The 19,945-nt window shown below is 43.4% G+C and overlaps 1 protein-coding gene across 4 annotated transcripts in view; it reads left to right on the forward strand.

Annotated features, from left to right (window-relative positions):
* Window positions 1-19,945, forward strand: part of ARHGAP32 (Rho GTPase activating protein 32) — a 235,147-nt gene that overhangs the window by 79,673 nt on the left and 135,529 nt on the right. For all 4 annotated transcript variants that reach the window (XM_085081967.1, XM_085081970.1, XM_085081965.1 and 1 more), the window contains exon 2: window positions 8,490-8,598. In XM_085081967.1, coding sequence (XP_084938093.1) covers window positions 8,491-8,598 — 108 coding nt within the window. In that variant the 5' untranslated portion in view covers window position 8,490. The remainder of the gene's footprint in view (window positions 1-8,489; window positions 8,599-19,945) is intronic.

Here is a 19,945-nt window from a genome sequence, read left to right on the forward strand (position 1 = left end):
CTGACTGAGAGCTTGTTGAGAGGGTCCCTGTTGGTGTTACTTGGGTGAGTACAGGGAGTAAGGGTGAGTCCTGCTGTGGGGTCTGGCTTGTTTCCACCACAGCCAGTGGGAATGGGAAAGGCCCCAAGGCAGGACAGCTCACTGCCCCATGAGGAACCTTTGCTGATGTGCCCAAGTTCAGACTCCTTGGCGGAGCAGGAAGGCGGGAGCAGCATCTTTTCCCATCTCCCTTCTGTGTTCCAGCTTTAGAGCTGCTTGTAGCACTTTTTTAATGGTAAATAAGAGGTTTGTGCCCTTTTCCCTAGAGGCATTTTTTAAAATACTTTTATACTTGTTCCTGAGTCAAACAAAAGGAATCCAAGCCAGGGCTCAGTGACTCTGATTGTTCAGTGATTTCCTAGTTCTTTTTCTCATCCTGGGCAAAGTGATGAAAAAAACCTATTCCAGAGGAATTTTTTTTTATTGACTGTCACTGTGTTCTTCTGAAAGAAAATGCCGAGCGCCAATTAAAATAATATCTTTTATGTGTTGCCAAATAAAAGAGCAGGTTTGTTCAGTAATACATATGCAAAAGCATGAGGATTCCCTGATTATTTTTATAAAGCTTTTTAATAACTAAGAACATGTTTTGGAGCTTGTAAAAGCTGAATATTCCAAGAACTTATTATTTTCATAAAGTGCTTAAAGAAATGCCACTTATTCAAAACCTGAATGTTGATTCTTACAGCCCAGTTACACAAAGCTCTTAGTTCTGTGTTCCAGTCCCTTCCAGAGCATGGAGTGCATTTCTCTGTACTCACTTATGTACTTGGAGATGCATGTTACTGAGCTGCGACATAAAACACAACCAGGTGAGACAAGAGGCTGCCAAAACTATGGTGGAAGGGCAGGATAAAAAGAAGGTGCGTCTGTTGACCCCCAGTTGCTTTTTGCTGCTTTCAGATTAAGAGGTTTACTGAAGATGGTTTGGGGTTGGTTCTACTGTGTACCTACAGAACTGTGCTTGGAGGAAAGGCAACAATCAGAGGTTTTGTTTTATAGTACAGTGTTGGCTTCTCCTCTTCCATCCTTCCTCCTTCCCTGGATGGGTGGGAGGAGCATCTCTGCCGTGTTCAGTTATTTGGCACCTCAGAACTGACTCAGTGGTGCCAAGGTCTTTCTGGGACAGCCCTGTGGATGTGTGTGAATGTAGGCAGTGCCCTCAAGCTCTGGAACCACAAAATTCCAGACAGATTAGGGTGGTAAGGGACTTTAAAGCTCATCCCATCCCACCCCTGCCATCCACTACTCCAGGTTGCTCCAAGCCCCATCCAACCTGGCCTTGGACTTCCAGAGATGGGGCAGCCACAGCTTCTCTGGGCAACCTGTGCCAGTGTAAACCTCAAAGTAAAGAACTCCTTCTGAATATTTAATCTAATTTTATCCTTTTTCCATTTAAAGCCACATTCCCCTCTGAGCCTGGGGGCTTTGCTTATGCAGTGAAGGTTAGGAGGGTTGGGAGATGCTCAGAGTCTTGGGGACACCAAGAAATCAATTGGGAATGAGAAGCTGATTCCCAGGGTGAGAGAGGCTGCCTGTGGTACCTGAAGATGCTTTTACTTGCTAAAATGGGAACTGTCCTGCCCAGACTTGCCTTTTTGTCTGCAGGTTTTAAATTCCAGGTAATCTAAGTCCTGTTTGTGCAACTTTTCTTTGAGAGAAAATGTGGTTTAAATGTTGTTGCAAATTAATAAACAAGACATGTATTTGGAAGTCTGAAACCTCAGCAAAGCCCTTGAGCAAAGATAATTGTCTGACTGTATTGAAGCCTATATTAAAGCATGTCCAGAGAGTTGGAGCAGGGCAGGAAACCATTGTTAATTAATCTCTGCAGTGCCATTTGCCTTCTCTGCCTCCCTCTGCAGAGGAACATTCACAGTGGAAGGGTTGTCATGTCCACTCTGGCATTTTAAAAATTAATCAAGTGATAGTGCTGATTGCAAAAAGATCTTTATTTAAAACTTCCTATATTTAATTTTTAAAAAGTTTTTTTAATATCATATATTCTTAATTTAAGAGGAAAAGTTAATGCAAGAAAAAACCTGTTTTTTTCCTCCTTCCTTAGAGAGAGACATTTGTCTTCAGGCAGCTGAGAATCTCATTTAACTGGTGGAGATGCACATCAAGTGGGAAGTGATTCTTTTCTTTAAAAAAATACTTCGTAGGAATAGAAACCCCAGAACTAAAAGTTTATGTGAAGTGGTTTGTGACCAATTGCCTTCTGTAGCTGAACGACAGTAATTGATATTGGGGATCCCAGGAGCCCTTCCACACCATCCTAGTGCATTGGTGATCTCAGGCTCCCTGGGCACAGGTATGCCATGAATTTGGAATTTGAACATTGGGAAAACCAGAAAATTTAAAGCTTACCGTATTTTAAAACTATCTTTGTGGCTGTAACTACCATGATTAATTTTTAAAAGCAATGGCAACCAGTAAAATGGGATTAAAGTGTCATTGTAACAGTGCTGATCCTGCTCAGACCTCTATTCCCATAGTTTAGAGATTCCCAGCCTCCTTTATTTGGGCACATGGATAGATTTGCCAGGGAAGCCTATGTTCCATGAGAAGTGCACAGAAACTAAAGAGCTGTACAGCACAGTGAACTTGTTTTAATTTTTTGACTTCTGCTGCCCACAGTAGCAGTTCTGAAACCCTCACACATCCATACCCCTGAGGCTGAAACCCACTGAGCTCAACTCAGGACCAGGCAGTAAATGCATCCTGAGTGGCCCAGGGAGCACCCAGAGTGCAGAGAAATCCAGTTTGCTCTGTGCTGATATTTGAATGACATTTCATTCCAGTGATTTTTAGATATTCTCTTATTGTAATACACTGTTACTCTCCTGATTTTCCTTGTGCAGTGCCTTCCCAAATAATTGAATTTTGGCTCCCTGATGATGACCTTCCATCAAAAGTAACAATTACAGCTTTCAGCATTGTCCAATCAATCACAGCAACCCTTTAGTTGTGCCAGGTTCTCACTCTGTGGCGAAGGATTAAACACAATCCACTTGGCATTTGTTTATTTATGAGGTGGGCTTGGAGCTGACCTTGCCAGGCTTTTCCAGCTTCATGTTTTGTGATACTGGAGTCAAACTTCAGAAATCTTGTTTTATATAATGCAGATGGACATAATGTAATCAGGGAGGTGTTGACAAAGCTGATTTGAAACGTGGGGAATTAAATCGTCGTCAGGTCAGCACTGTCAGCCTGCAATTCTCATATCTTCTTCGATTTTTCCTGGGGCTCGTGAGCTATCTCTGCTTTCCATATTGTCTGATTATTTTCTTCCTGTCCACTGTATTAGTTTTAATTTCAGGAACACAGAGTTTACTTGGAAAATTGGGCTGAGAGGGGTACGTGCACTTTCCATCTCCCTAATGGAAATTCCTAATTTTTGTGTGTGTTTGTGGTATAAGTCTGAGGTCAGAAATGAAGATGTATCAGTGTTTCTCATATGATTCCAACTTCTTGCCCAAGTGTTCATAAACTTTGGGTCAAATCTCAGTTCTTGTTTAATAATTTTTATTCCTTTCCTGGTGATAATGGGCAGCTCAGGAGATGTGAAAAGTTGATTTAATTCTGTTGTCATATACTGTAGGGTGACACCCACAGCACTTTACATCTTGATTGACTTATTTTACACCCTTTAAAGCAGAGTTTTTGAGGTATTTCTCTGTTGATCCACTGCTGGATTATGTTTCCAACTGTGGTTGAGAGTTACAAAAGTCCACTTGTTACATCTGGAAGGACAGGGATGCTCCACCCGGGCTGGTATGGGTTATTTTGGCCTTTTGTGAAAATTACTTGAGCAAAACAAACACAAGATTTTATCAGATACTGTTTGAAGCTCTTTGGTTTTCAGTCTAGATTGGTGTCAGCACAGGCCTTAATTTAAGTTGTTGCTTTTGGTTAAAATTTATGTCTTGGAAAACATCACTTTCTGTGGAGCTCTGAACTCTCTTAAATTGTTGGTTCTGTAGTGCAGAGCTGTGCTTTTCCACTGGGGGAGCGATCTCCAGGCACAACAACGGTGTGATAGATATAATAAATAAACTAATAAATCAGTTCTCATCAGCTCTCACCTCTCAGACTGAGGTCAGGAAGAAAAGTCAGTGGCTGGGAGAGCAGCCAGGAGAAGCTGCAGTGCCTGATGTCTCCATGGAGGCGAACAACTCCAAATCATCTTTGGCATTTAATCTAAGGAATACATTGCCTGTATTCCTGAATGCCATTCAAGGGGCATGGCATACAATTAACTCTCTGACAGCAGCCTGGCAGGGCTCTCACACCATCGGGAAGGAATTTGTCACCACCCTCGTCCTGCCATTAACTGGGATGTCATATGGCACCAAAGCCATGATAATTTTGTTACTCCTTTGCTGTGGCACTGGGGATGTGTCAAAGAACCTGAATAACTTGAAATTACACTCTTGTAGGGGTCCCACAATTTTTAAGAGTGCTGTCCTTGTTTCACTTGAGGAGCTCTTTCCACAAACCGCTTTTTGTGATTCTTTCTCTCTTGTGCAAACAGAAATGTGGAAATATATTGGATTTGTTTATGTGGGACTCCTTCAAAGCCATTGGGGAAGTTCTTGTATAGTGACAGGAGTATTTAAAATTTACAATATTATAAACAAACAGTAATTGTAGAGTTCAGGGACATCAAGCTGAATATTCATCTATTTAATATAAAGTTTACATTTAGTTGAGATAAAGTTTACTGAACACAAATCACCCTGCTCATCGCCTGTTGTATTTTCCTGCCCTGTGACACAACTAAGTGTGAGCAGGTGGGACTTGATGCTTGATAAGGCACCAGAGGGTTTTAATTCCTGATACGGCACGGAAATACCATAAATGATGGGAGCAGCTAATTGGATTTGAGAAGCTGGAAAAGGACATGAGGTGTTTTCTCGATGCAGTTGTATCATGTACAAATGTGCAAGTTCTGCCTAAGTGAATCAACTTGACCTACTAGAGAACTTCAAAGGGTGGGTGTGAAAGTGGGCTGGGCCTTTTGTGAAATGTCCTGTAAACAGTCGTTCCAGTACATTTGGTTCTCAATTTACAATGAAGAAGGGTTCATTCATCTGCAGAGGAATTGCTTAATGGCCTCTGTACACCAGAACTTTTCTTCATATAACGGTGTCACATTTCATTGCAAGGGCAGTGCTGCTGAGAGGTTGAGGAAGTGGCATTTTAAATAAAATTATATTTCTGTACTAATGGCTGGGATTAAATTTTGTAGTGACTTTTCACTCATTTACAGCTCCCCTGAAATATCCAAATGGAGGTATTATAGAGCAGCTTCTTTAGTTTGTTTGGCCTTTAGTGTTTACAAGATTCAGTGTGTAAGTGCTCCTGGGATTTGAGGTATTTCCCCCTCCTGTCGAAAAGAATCCATGGCAGAAACAAGATAATTTGTCTTGTTACAACTTTACACGTGTGGTGAATGAGACATATGTATGTTGTGCTATTCATTTGCTCTATAAACTAAAATAATATCAAATATGCGTAATACACATGCATATAAAAATGGGTGAATGTGATTATACCTATAGATAATGTTCCAAGCTTGTGTTGGGGTGAGGCTAGGGTTTTCCCTTTGCTTGGCTGGTAGGAAAACTCCTTCGAGCTGTTGCTCTGAGGGTTTTACATGTCCAGAGGAAACATTGTAAAAAGGAGGGTGTGTTGAGACGCTGCTTTTCTTCCTCCTCTCCCCACTTTCTGGCCCTACTCCTGTCCCTGTTTCATTGCTGCAAGTTGACAAAGTTATTTTCCTTCATCCAGGCCACTGGTGGGAAGGAAAAAGCCACCAGACTTAATCCGCAAAGGACTAATATTACCTGCAGCATCTTCAGCCTTCCTTGCTTTCTGTCTCAGATGGCATGGAACTAAATAGTGGCTATTAAAGATTAATAAGGGTGCACAGATGGTTATCAAGTGCTGATAACTGTGTCAGTGAGAAAATCTTTAGTATAATTTCCAGTATTTCTGTGATGATGTGACCAAGTTTGAATTTCCCTCAGCAGCAGAATATTCCAAGTCTGGCAAAAGCTCAAGAAACTGTCTCTTTTTAAAGGCTCAATTTTGCATGCGGAGCTTTTCTGTTTTGCAGTAAAAGTCCAGAACACCTTCACAGGAAGAATAATGGGATTGCATTTTGGGATCTCAGTGGGAAGGGTTTGGGAAGAGTTTATCATGGAGTTTTATAGACATAGATTAAAGAAGTATTGTGAGTAAATATATTGGGGTGTGGTATAAAGAGCTGTGAGCTGTGACATCCATGTTCATCCAGTGTGACAGATGACCCTGAACATGCGCCTGATTCTTGGGATTATTTTAAAATAGGACACACTATCCTCTGCACTCACTCTCACCACTGCAGCCAACACATTTCAGAGGAGAAATCCAGCAGGAATTGCCAGAAGCCTGAGAAGCTGTGTAGTGAATCCATTTGTACTCCCAAGTGCTGTTAAAGATGTAAATGCAGTCCCATTATTTTCAAGTCTTTAAACTGAGGAAGCACTTTGATAAGCTGATAGTTTTAACTGCTGTAGAAGGTGGGTCTTGGTTGTATCACCCTTCCTTCAATTTCATCACCTCAGGGAATTAGACTGAATCTGCTGTGGGATAATTTGTTTAGAATCTTTTCATTCAGCTGCAATATGGTCAAACCCCAACATCTAGAAATACTCAGGAAAACTGAATTGAGCCTTTTTTCAAAATCATAGTATTGATTTAAAAAGTTGAGGTTGTAGTTTCTGAGTTGCACAACTTGGTTTCCTCTGCAACGGGCAGGTTTCAACTTCTGCTTTAAATTAAGTGGGAAGCCTTTCCTGTCGTGGAGCTGAGGCTGTGAGGACCAGGCCAGGTCTCTTCCTCTCTGTGTACAGAGGAGAATTGAAGCAGCAAATTTTTAATCTTTCAACCCCTCAATTCTTTTGAATACCTATTGAAAAGGTGAGGGTCTCCTTCCTGAGCTGACATTGCACCTCTATATTCTAAATCATGGTATTTTCCTGCAGAAAGCTCTCTGCAGCTTTCCCCGGGTAGGTGCATTTTTCCCTCCTGAGGACAGTGGGTGATGTTTGGAGTGGGAAGGACACACAAACTCAGTGAGCAGCATTTCCCTGGGGCATTTTGACTTTTGGTTTTGAGGCTCATTTTCTCTGGGATGTGTTTTTTATTGATGCAGAAATATGATCACAAAGCTGGGGATGAAATTATACAGGCTATAATTCTTAACCCAGCCGTGCTGTTACTCCAGAGTGTTAATTACTTCATCCTTAACCCTCTTGGAGAGAACAAAGCAGAGTTAAATGCTTTGGCCGAGTGTCAAGCAGCATGTTGGCGTTTCAGAACTTCAAATCTTGGATCTGAAGCAAAGGAGTTTTATTAACTGGCTTTCACCAGGCGTGTTTCAGTCAAGTGGTGCATAAATCAGCAGGGTTAGAAACCAGCCCTTTCTGCCCATGCCTTTGCACTGCTGATTATCAAAATGCTTATCCTGCATAAATAAGTGGTGATCTATTAAGGGAATAAAAGCCTGCCTGATTATAATGTTTCATGAAACTGGAATGGGTGATACCAGACTTTTAACAGGCTTTTGTTACTTCAAGTCAGCACCATAATCTCTGCAAAGGCACATTTATACAAGTGAAAAAAAAGTAGCTACAGAGTGCTGTCATGTGGAGGGGCTGAGGAGCTTTTATGAATTCTTTCTCAGTTTTCATTTTGCACCTCTGAGGTCTGTGCAGGCTAGGAATAACAACCTTCACAGGGTATTTGGAAGATGGCTCCTTATCTTAAGAAAAGTTTCCCTTGGTCACATGAGGCTGATTTGAGGTGCTCACCCTTCAGATAGGATCAGGAAAGGATGAGAGCTGATGGCTGTCTTGGTTTGAAAACAAACCAGTGGGAGATCACAAGTCAAGATTGAAATTAAAAATAAGTGAAATAATACAAGGAAAAGCACTGACAAAGTCAGATACAACCTAACACCCTGTTAGGCTCAGGTCTTGGGATGTGGATTCAGACTAAGATTTGGAAACTGTTACCCCCACCTCAGGCAAAACCTCCAGGAGGAGGAATCAAATGTGTGTGTTTCTCTTCACAAATGTGTGTTTCTCCTGCTGTTTGTCTGGGCAAAAGTGGACTGAAAATCACTCCTCTACATTTTTCTGTGTTGTGAGACTTGCAAATTGTGCAGTGATTAAACCAAATTATCCACTGATTGGTTAGGAAGTGCAGATTTCTCTCCACCAGATTTACGCTCCTGTCCTGCTTGTATAATGAGGAAGTTGGGGAAACTCAGGAGTCTGTGGGATTTCTGGATGTGTAAAATCATTTTATGTTGTCACATAACTGAGCACTGCAACAGACTGGGTGTGAGATTACCTGGGAATTGTCACTGAATCCCCAACTTCTGTCCTCTTTTCCAGAATGATGAAGTCCTCTGTCCACGCAGAAGAAGATGACTTTGTTCCAGAGCTGCAGAGGAGCATCCATCCCAGAGAGAGGCCGGACTGGGAGGAGACTCTCAGCGCCATGGTAAAACACCTGGGTTACATCTTCCCGTTATTTTCTGTTCTGAGCACTCTACTCCTCTATTCCATTTCTACTCCCTGAGTTTCAGCTTTTTAAATTGATTGCGCTGTACTTTGAACAAGGCCAAAATGCTTCTCTTCCTCTGGCAGTTTGTCAAGGAGGGGGAAGGAGCTTTCACAAGGCTTCTGCCCTATTAATACGTGCCCCAAAGCAGGTCTCGTAACCAATTAAAAGGTCCATAATGCCACAATGATTTTCAGTCTGCATTAACCTCTTTTTCAGCAAGACTTCTGAGCATGAGGGGAGCTTCTTGTAAAAACATGCTCTTTGAAGCATGCAGCATTGTGGAGGAATGAGATTTTAACAAAATGCTGGCTAAGTCTACAGAAATAAAACCTCAGCCTGAGAGCAAACCTGCCATCAGAGAGACCAGAGCTGCAGAAAAGCAAACACAATGCTGCTGTTCTCATCTCACAGAAGGCACTCGGGTGGGCAGTTGGCCACAGACAACTGGATTACCTTAATATACATGGGGTTTTTTGCAGCCACAGCTTCTCTGGGCACCCTGTGCCAAGGACTCATCATCCTCACAGGGAAGAATTCCTTCCGAATATCCCATCTAACCCTGCACTCTGGCAGTGAGAAGTCATTTCCCCTTGTTCTGTCACCCTCTCTCTTTATAAAGTTTCTCACCCTTCTATTTACAAGTTCCTTTTAGGCACTGGAAAGGGCCCTCAGGTCTCCCTGGATCCTTCTCTTCTTCAAGTGAACACTCCCATCTCTCCCAGCCTGTCAGTTTTTGCACTTTTCAGTTCGTAATTTTTTCTTCCTTGTGTGTGGCTGTTCTTCCCTTCTCTCCATCTTGGCCACAGCTGGGAGCACTGTCAGTTCCCATCAGTGTTGCTCAGGGAGCAGCACCTGCTCCCAGCTCAGAGCTTCCCACGCCCCGGAGCCAGAAGTCTGGTGGGAGTCACTGTGTGACACCTCTCTGCTGTCTGTGACCTCCAGGTGTGTCTCAGAGCTGTCAGGCTGTAATTCAATGTCCTCACCTGTGACACAGGTTTCCTGGCATATCTCATGTGGTGTTGTTTTTTCTTCTGGTTGATTTGAAGAGAAGGGAACATTCACCTGCTTGTGGCTGTTGTGCTCATGGACAGCACTCAATGTTTAGTTTATCCTGCACCATATTCCTCTCACTGCCCAAGTCATTTATGTTTTAGAAGTGGTTCTTCTGCACAGCTTTGTGCCAGCAATGCCAAAACTGACTGGTTCCAGGCTGTGGAGAAGAGATTTAGAGGATGATGAACCGGGAAATACTCAGCTGGGATTGCTGCACAGTGACTTGGTGTGATGAAGGACCATAAAGCTATTGAAGCTGAATTTAGAATGTCTGGATTTGTGCTCACAGTGTTGGTTTGACCTCAGGGTCCTCTGAATACAGTGTAAAGAGGGGTGAGCAAAACCTTACTTGCTTATGTTTACTGTGTTGAGTGAATTGAATTTCCAGTTTCGACCTCTGCCTTACCTCCAGTCGGGGGCAATATTTAGATGTGAATATTTGCAGGACCTTGTTCAACACTGTCACTGTTCTCTGTTTAACCAGCCTATCTTCAATATCCTGTCTTTTTCCTGGTCATTTTAAGCCTGAGATTTCTAACCTCACTCTATTCCTTCAGTTTGCATTTTTAGCTGCCTCTGGTTTAACCTTGTCCCAGAGGTTGCTCCTTCCATGGTATGTGACTGTCTCAGAGTGCTAAAATAGATCTAATTTTTGGTTAGTGGTTGTTGAAGATGCAGATTTAGGTTTTGTTGCTGCTTGAAGCCCCAGCTCCCGGCGAATGGAGGCTGCAGGGTTGGAGAAGTTGTTTTCTCCTCTCCATTGGTTCCCCGGTTGCTGCTGGAGCCCTGGCTGGCACCAGGCTTTGTCACCTCACGTGAATTTCACCTTCTGCCAGGTGAGCAAGGGCTGAGACAAGGGACACTGCGGAGAGCTGGGGCAGTCCTGTCACTTGTCTCCTGAGCTTTGCCTTGGTACATGCTTTTATTGACAAAAGGCAATTTATGCATTCACAGTTATATGAACAAGACATCCCTACTCTTCCTCCCTGCTTTTATCCACAATATTTTTCAAAGTGCTTATTATTAATTTATACAAGTGCTTTGTTTCCAGAGCTTTTTCTTAACAAGAAATAAACTGAAGGTCTTTCTGAATGTGTAGAGGTTGAATGTCCTCATGTACTGTAAATATAAAGTGACAGAAACTCCATTTTTAATGTTTCTGTCATTGCCAGTTCATTCTGGGCACCTGAGTAGCTTTAGTCCTTTGTTTGACACAGCTTCTTTTGTCTTCTTTAGTTTATTATTTATACTTTCACCTGCTTTTTAACACTGCTTGTTTTGTGTTTGTGGTTTAGCAAGAGGACAAGTGATTTTGTGTTGGAGACCTGGTTTGTTTGGGGGGAATTCCAGAATTGTGGAATAGTTTGGGTTGGAAGGGACTTTAAAGCTCATCCAGTTCCACCCCCTGCCATGAGCAGGGACACCTTCCACTATCCCAGGTTGCTCCAAGCCCCATCCAGCCTGGCCCTGGACACTTCCAGCGATGGGACATCTCTTCCTCTGGATTTCTGGTGCAATTTTGTGTTGTAAGTGAGGTCCAGGCTGAAGGAGAGGCAGCACTGGCTGGACAGAGTTGTTCCCAGGAGCTGGGTAACAAGGCAGCTGCCTGTGTGCTCCTCAAACATTGTTATGTGTTGTATTGCCTCTCAACTCATGCTCTGTATTTTTAGAATTTGTGTGTATTAGACACATTTTTTCTGGCTGTCTCAGCCCCCAGTTCCCACTGTGCTGCAGCTGCTGGGTAACCTTCACACATGCCAGGATTTCTGCCTCTGCTCCACTTCAGAAAATGCAGTTGATGGTATTGACTTTCTTCATGGAACACTTACGAGTTCTGGGGCTGAAAAACCCTATGTGAGCCAAGGAAAATTGCAGTTTATGGATTTTCTAGCACTTCGCCGAGACAGTAATGTTATTTTAAAGAAAAGGGGTATCTTTTCCTTGTCAGGCCCTGCTGACTGCTCTATTTCTAAGTTACAAGAAATGAAGTTGTGAAAGAGCCTTTATATAATATTTCTCACATGAGCCTACAAAACGGCTGTCCTCAGCCTGCATTAACTTTAGCATAAATTGGTATTTGTGCTTAATATTACATTTATCACATGTTGCTGACCTCCTGAATTACTTCCATCACCTCTTCATGAGTTCAGGAAGTTGCAGTGTTTAAAAGCACCGAGCCAACAGCTCTCCTCCCATCAGGCTGCTGTGCTTACAGACCCTCTGTTCCTGCTGCCTTTGTCTTCCACTTGTGTAAATTTTGTGGGGAAGCAGGATTATTAAAATGCTGAGATAAATATCAAAGTCTTTATTTATGCATCCATTGCAACTGTGCAGACACGGAAAGGTGCCACGTGAAGCTGTGTTCACCTGACACTAGAGATCAGGAGAATACACTCAAAGAAGGACAGTGAGTCCAGAGGAGGCCACAGAGCTGCTCCAGGGCTGGAGACCCTGTGCTCTGGAGCCAGGCTGGGAGAGCTGGGAGTGCTTATCTGGAGAAGAGAAGGATCCAGGGAGACCTCAGAGCTCCTTCCAGTGCCTAAAGGGGCTCCAGGAGAGCTGGGGAGGGACTTGGGACAAGGGATGGAGGGACAGGACACAGGGAATGGCTTCCCACTGCCAGAGGGCAGGGCTAGATGGGATATTGGGAAGGAATCCCTGCCTGTGAGGGTGGGGAGGCCCTGGCACAGGGTGCCCAGAGAAGCTGTGGGTCCCTGGATCCCTGGAGGTGTCCAAGGCCAGGTTGCACAGGGCCTGGAGCAGCCTGGGATAGTGAAGGTGTCCCTGTCAATGGCAGGGGGATGGAATTAGATGGGCTTTGAGGTCCCTTCCAACACAAACCATTCTGTGATTCTCTGTGGGCTTCTGGAAAAACCTTTTCCTGCACTTTTCCAATTCTTTCAGCTTTGGAAGCTTTCAGAAAAGGAGTTCCTAAGCCCATGGAAGGTTTATTACCACTCCTGGTGCATACCTGGCTGGGATCTCACAGGGTCTGGGAGTTCTGTTGCCCATAACAAGGTCATGAGGTGACAGCTCAGGTGCTGCTAGTGTAAAACCGGTTGCCTAGAAAAGGGGAATGTCTAAATTACAGATGGAAACCCCTCATGAGTCTGGGAATTTGACAAGGGCACAAGAAGGCAGCAGCTGCAGTTGGTACCCATAATCCTTTTAGACTTATGCTGATGGAATTTTCTTAGGAGAAATGCAAGCCTGTAAATGCTTTAGAAAGGCATAGGGGTGAGACCCTGTACTATGAATTCTCTGGAATAATCTTAGGTCTGAGGGATTCTGTGATGTGTAGTATTTTCAGCATTTGATACCAGATAGGGAAGGTAACATGGCTTGTGAAGGTAATAAAGATTTTTTTAATGAGACCTCAATATATCACTGTTAAATCTGGGACATGAGTGAGGGGAAAACTATTTTTAAATGCAATTATGAAAGTGTGCAGAGATTAGTGCATTGTAAGGGTTTAAAGAAGGATTTTTATGTCCTTATTGTTTGTTTCTCATTCTTTGTACAGCACTCAGCCAGTGCTGCCCCAGGTCTTGAGTGAGGCTTCTGCAAGAATAGATGCCCAAAATAGAATACAAGGGGCTTCTCTTTTGATTAGTGTTGGTTGGTTGGTTGGTTTTTAATTCACAAAACATCAGGCATGTTTCTGATGCAGGCTAATGAATACTTCCAGGAGCTGTGGCAAAATTTGAATAAAAAGAGAATGTGGTGAATCCATTTGCTTGGCCCTGTCAGCTGTAGTGATTTCCAAATAGTGGTTTACTGAAATGATCTAATTTTAGCTTCTGAGATATGTAGATATGATACCCTTAATCATGTTAAAATCAATATTTTGGATTTTTTTTTCACTGTGGCTCTTCATGTTTTATATGTGTATGAACCAACTCCAGAATTTTTCAGCTGAGGATGTGGTTGGGAGCTCTGAAGTTACGGTCAGGGTTTTGCCAGACTGATCCTGTTCTCAGATGGGTTCCACATCATGGAAATAATTTCTTGGGGAAAAAAATGCTTTTGAACTCTGACTACTCAGCTGCAAGTTCTTTTTAAAAGTTTGAAGTTTTAAGCTCTCAAGTGCCAGGGGAAGTTTTAGGAGATATGAAGCTGAAATTGTGGATTTTTTCTGCAATTTTTTGAAGGGCTAGGACAATTCATTAGAAATGGACTTTAGAATCATGGAATCTCCTGGAAGGGACCCACAAGTCATTGAGTCCAACTGCTGGCCTTATACAGGAGGGCCAAGAATCCCAACAATCCCACCCTGTGCTGAGAGCATTGTCCAAATTCTCCATGAGCTCTGGCAGTCTCAGAGCCTGACTTAGGTGGTTCTCCACCTAAATGCTCCAGCATTTGGCTTCTGGCTCTAAGTCTGAGGGGTCATGCTTTTCTTAAACACTATGGAAAATGTTACCTGTAAGTTTGAAGGTTGGTTTTGTGCTGCTGAAAGTCCTCAGGCTCTTGACTTGCCTGGATTAATGAGTCAGAACTGTGTTCATCTTGCAGAAAGTGCAGTGTGTATTCTGTGTCCAGCACTTGGCAGCATTTTCATGTGAATTGCTGCAGCTCAGGCTGGGGAACAGGTACAGCAGAGGTAAGGATGGGATAGAAATGGGAGTCCAGGAAGTGTGGACAGCACAGGCACTGATCTGACACAAATGTTTTGGGACAGGCCAGCACACCAGGCAGGCATCAGGTGCAATAATATTTTGGTCATAGCAGTTCTGGTCTGGCCAGAACCAGTAACCTATATTTCCTTTGCAGCCCACATAATGTGCTTTTCCTTTTTATTGCTGCATGAAACCAGTATTTTTTTTCCTTGTTAAGCTTTTAGCAAGGGTTTATGTTGCTGTTTGAGGTTCTTTCTCTGCCTCTGGATTAGAGATGCCTTTTTGTTTCACAGGCTGACTCCCAGCACAGAGCTCGTGCCCGAGAATCTTCGGAAATTGGGGCAATCACTTAATTGGCACATTGGCTTCCATTTGGGTTTCCCAATTAAATAAGTTCAATTAAGCCAGAATGGATACTGTATTTTTGGCAGGAAGTATTAATTCATAGCAACTATTTAGTTTTCACAGGCAAGAGCAGCAATAGTTTCTGGTTACATTTGCAGCCTTTACATGTGTGCACTCTGGCTCTACAGTGTTGAGCCAGGAAATCCAAATTATATTTTCTAAATAACTGTTTGAAAGTCTTTTTCTATACAGCAAAATGAAGGAATGATTTAGAATTTGCTAAGGCTGGGTCAGTGCAGTGTGTTGTGCACCATGATCACCAGTTTTAATGGACCCTGTTAGGCATTTCTTTCCTAATTTTTGCTAAACCAGACTGCGATTGCTGGTGGTGCTGCTCCCATGGTGATGGGGATGCTGTTGTAGGTACTCCAGGTTATTCCCTATCCTGAGCTCTGGACTCAGTGTTACAGTATCATGATTCTCCACGTCTTTCCCTCCCACTCTGTTCCAAAGCTGATCTCTTTCTGTGCCTGTTTTGGTGTCAGATTACAGGAAATGCCACAGTTGTTTGAAATGTACTTATCTGAGAGATAAAACTTATAATTTATTTACTGTCAATCACTTTTCCCTAGTCCCAGCTGCTTAAAAATAAGGTGGAACATTTTGGAAGGGAAAGAAGTCTCTTATTTATAAGTGGTTAATTTTAACTGGCTTTTTTTTTTTTTTCTAAATCAGTGTCCATGTCTTGTTAGCTACCATAATGCAGGAAAAAGATGGAACAGTTTTTGAAGGTTATCGATAGTTAGCTCATCCATCCCCTTCCATTCCCCACCGCAATTTAAGCCCAAGAGACAAACAAATCATGTCAGTGTTTGTCTTTCTGAAGGTTGTAGGCTGTGGCTAGCACAGGTCTTTCTCGTGAGAACATTCTGCTGTGTTTTATAAACAAAGATAAAGTTTGGATGTTTTTTAAACAGTGTCTCGAGATTTGGACAGTTCAGGCCTGGCCAATCAGGCCTAGGGGGAGGTTTCTGGCTGACCAATCTGGGCGACTTCTGAAAAGTCTATATATGTTGAAATCAAAATAATAAACTTCATCTTTCTTGCCACACTGAGAACTTGGGTCCTTTTCTCTGCTAGCGGCTCAACAGCGACAGTAGGCATTATTTTTTTTTTTGCCATGATTCAGCCTTCTTAATGATAAAGTGATGAATTATTCCCTGAAGATGTTGGTAATCTTTAGCCTGACTTTTTTATTTAAATAATTCCCTAAATTTCTGCCTTGCTGCACAGTATTGGGCACTGCTGTGTTGGTGTAGGCCTACACGATGTGTTTTGGGATATGATCAAATACCATGGTTGCCAGGGCACAGATTATTAAAGGAATCATGGAATGGTTTGGGTTCGAAAAAACCTTAGAGCATATCCAGTCCCACCCCTATCATGGGCAGGGACACATTCCACTATTCCACGTTGCTCCAAGCCCCATCCAGCCTGACCCTGGACACTTCCAGGGATGAAGAGTTGAGAAGTGAATCACTGAACCAATCTCCTTCAGGAGTAACCCCCCAAAGGAAATTGAGCTTTCCTCTTTTAATCTGGGTTGTTTCAGGGACTTGTACTGTACCACTGATCCAGTTGCATCTGCAATGAGAGGAGGGAGGAGAGAGTAGCCTGGGGCTGAAGGATTGGGTGGGAGTTTAAATTATTGTCTTTACCTCTTCAAACCAGGCTATCACAAACCCTGCCCTCAGGTCAGCAGTGCTCCTGATGAGCCTCTTGTTTCACTAAGTGCAAAAGAAATTTTAGGGTCTGCTTGTTCTTGATTTGCTCTGTGACTTGTACTGCAACTAAATATTTTCAGCCTGAAAGCACCTGCAGCTGCTCTTTGGTATGGATGCAGAATTCAAAATTTAACTGTTGATTCTTGCTGTGGCTCAGCATTTTCTGTGGGTTTGTATGTGCTTCCGTGGCTGCTCCTGGGCTGAGATGCTCCTGCAGAGATGATCTGCTGTGTCACAGGTGCAGTCCCGTGTAGCAAGGGCTTCTTAATTTGTTTGGTGTTAATTTCTCTGTGCATGCCTTTTTATGTCTCAGTCTCTGGGGCTTTTTCCCCCCATAAATATTGACCTTTAGGGGAGAAAACCCCCCCCTGTAATTCTCTGCTAATAATTTCATGAATGCAAGAAAATATCCTTGGGGAATGAAGGTTCTCACCATCGGTTTCTGCAGAGTTCATGTTCTTGGGGATGTGAGGAAGAGGTTATTGTAGAATTCCAGAATGGATTTGGTTGGGATGGATCATCCAGTGCCACCACCTGCCATGGGCAGGGACACCTTCCACTATCCCAGGTTGCTCCAAGCCCTGTCCAACCTGGCCTTGGACGCTGCCAGGGATCCAGGGGCAGCCACAGCTTCTCTGGGCACCCTGTGCCAGGGCCTCAGCACCCTCACAGGGAACAATTCCTTCCCAATATCCCATCTATCCCTGCCCTCTGGCAGTGGGAAGCCATTCCCTGTGTCCTGTCTCTCCATGCCTTGTGCTCAGTCCCTCTCCATCTCTCCTGGTGCTCCTTTAGGCACTGGAAGGAGTCCTGAGGTCTCCCTGGAGCTTCTCTTCTCCAGATGAGCACCCCCAGCTCTCCCAGCCTGGCTCCAGAGCAGAGAGGCTCCAGCCCTGGGAGCCATCTCCATGGTAATTATTTACCTTCCCAGATCTTGCAGCATCAAATGTCCTGTTCTGACCTCACCTGAGTGACACCAGGTCATTTCTGGAGGGTGGTGTCACCTCACATTTCCAGTACGTGTCTCCTTCGTGGTGGGAAGGCAGGAGTGAGGAGTCCTGCCCAGTTTGTGGATCCTGGTGTGTGATCCCAAGCCGAGCTTTCCCTGTACCCTTGGATAGAGTTAATGGAGTGACTTTTCTGTTGTGCTGTTCAGAAGTTTATGGACAGTGTATGTATAAATTGCATGCTACAGGCAGACACATTCCTCACATTGCTGTGTTGTTACAGGGCTTTGGGCAGGGAGTGCAGTGGATCCCAGTTTTGTGCTTGTGCCATTGGAAACAGCTCTTTTCTATAAACAAAAGCTAAAGCCCAGGTTGGCTTAACACACAGAAATATAAATTCCTGTTAATTGTACTGACTCAGATGCTGGGGTTGAACATAGGGCTGCTGTTTTTTCCATCTTCTCCATCTTGCTGCTGTTGCAGTGGGACAACTCCTGAGTTGCTAATCCGATTTATACCTATAACATAACATCACATTGTTATTTGCATAATCACTAGCTGTGGCCAGGGGACGAACCAGAGTGGGATTTGCTAGTCTGAGCCTGAAGCCATCTCTGTTGGGTTTTGTGTGGTTAGAAATTGCTTTTTACCATAACACCCCAAAGCTCCACTTGTCCTTTTATATCCAAGCCATGATTAGGATCCGTTCCTCCCTCTGCGCATTGAACAGTAGCTGGGATCTTTGTGGTCTTTTTTTTTTTTACCAACAAGAAACAGGAATCAAAAGTACTGCGTTCGGTGGATGTTCTATTTTCTGTGGCTTTTCTCTATAATTTTTTTGGTAGGCTGTACAGAAGCAGGACTCTAACCCTGGCTGCCTTTCCCACACATATTGTATGTAGGATTTTTGTTCTTAAAGAAAGTACATTCCTGAGCCACTCTGCCATTGTGTGAGGCTGTGTACTGTACCCTGTAGCTCCTGGGCCCAGGGCTTTGGGAATGGTAATCAGGCTCCACTATAGGAATGTCAGATCCAAACTTAGGGCTGTCAGGGAGTTAGCATGCTAATGCTGCCCTCAGTAGCCAACCGTTCACTTCTACTTGGTGCACCCATTTTAGCCCCTAAAACTGTGGATTTTGTGAAGGAAAACCCAAGTGTGGGACTGCTTTGCTGGAAATCATCAGCACCCCTTGGGTGCATTGGACTCACATGCAGAGAATCAGTGAAAATCCTTGTGTCTCTTTAAGGCTCATTTGGGAAATGTTGCCATGACTCAAAATCAAGCTGCTGTGCAGAGGTGAATTTTGGTCACAGTGACAGTGGCGGTGCCAAAGGAGGTGCTCAGAGCTGCCAAGCTGCTTGTTCCATGTCTTGGATTCCACTTCAGTGGTTTTACGTGGGAGTTGGAGAAGGTTTTACCCACATATCAGTGAGCTGCAGATCTTTATTTTAAAACACGGTAGATGAACAGTTGAGAATTTATTCTTTGTTCATTTGAGGCTGATCCTTTAAACTATGGTAAATGGATGCCCTGAACCAGCTCCTCTGTGATGCTAAGTCTCAGGAATGAGAGGTTTCTCTGAATTTGCCAGCTCGTGGCAATGCTTTAAAGTGTTGGGGTTTTTTGTTTTGCTTTTTTAATCCTCCCCCCCCCTGCCCCTTTAGTGGAGATGCTGGGAGTAGAAAAAACACATTCTATGTGGTCCTTTAAAAAAAAAAAAAAAGAAAAAAGAATAATTCCCTTTTGTACATGCCATGCAGTAAGTACTGGTTGGAGCAATTCGGAATTGGGAACGTGGAAAATGGAATTAAAAGTTCTAAACTCACAAAATGATACACATTCAAATGTCTTTATTGGATGCAGATTTCTTTGACATGGGATTAAGAATGTGCATTGCCAATGTTCAAAGTTCCCTTACTGGAAGCACATGTCATTTTTTTACTCCTTTTCTCTATCCCATTATCTCAGTTGCCATGAGATTTTAAAGGCATCTCTGGCTGGGTGAGTGTTTCTCCACATTCCACAATCCCCAAACTGAGAGCTAAATTAAAAAGTCAGTACTACCTCTAATTACTTGAGCCATGCTGGCCTTGAGCTCTGAACCTAAACCACCCCTCCAGCCAGAAAGCATGTTTGCACTAAGGAAGGAGCTAAGTGATTACTTCAATGAAAAAAAATTATAAAATTTAAAAGGTTCCAGTGTTTCTTACTCTGAAAAATGTCCTTGTGCTGGGTATTATTGAGTGTGCCCATGCTGCGCTCTGCTGATGAGAACATGAACAGCACAGGATTAATCCTTAAAATCATAGAATCACAGGATGGTTTGTGTTGGAAGGGATCTTAAAACCCATCAAGTTCCACCCCCTCCCACAGACAGGGACACCTTCCACTATCCCACGTTGCTCCAAGCCCTGTCCAGCCTGGCCTTGGACACTTCCAGGGATGAGAGACCATGGGCTCTCTGGTCGATTCAGAAATGCAGGATTGGAGGGGGATATTTGATGTTACTTTTAACTTTTTTGGTAAAGCTGCTG

Source organism: Lichenostomus cassidix, chromosome 24 (assembly GCF_008360975.1).
Source record: "Lichenostomus cassidix isolate B80296 chromosome 24, HeHo_3.0, whole genome shotgun sequence".
NCBI classification, from domain to species: domain Eukaryota; kingdom Metazoa; phylum Chordata; class Aves; order Passeriformes; family Meliphagidae; genus Lichenostomus; species Lichenostomus cassidix.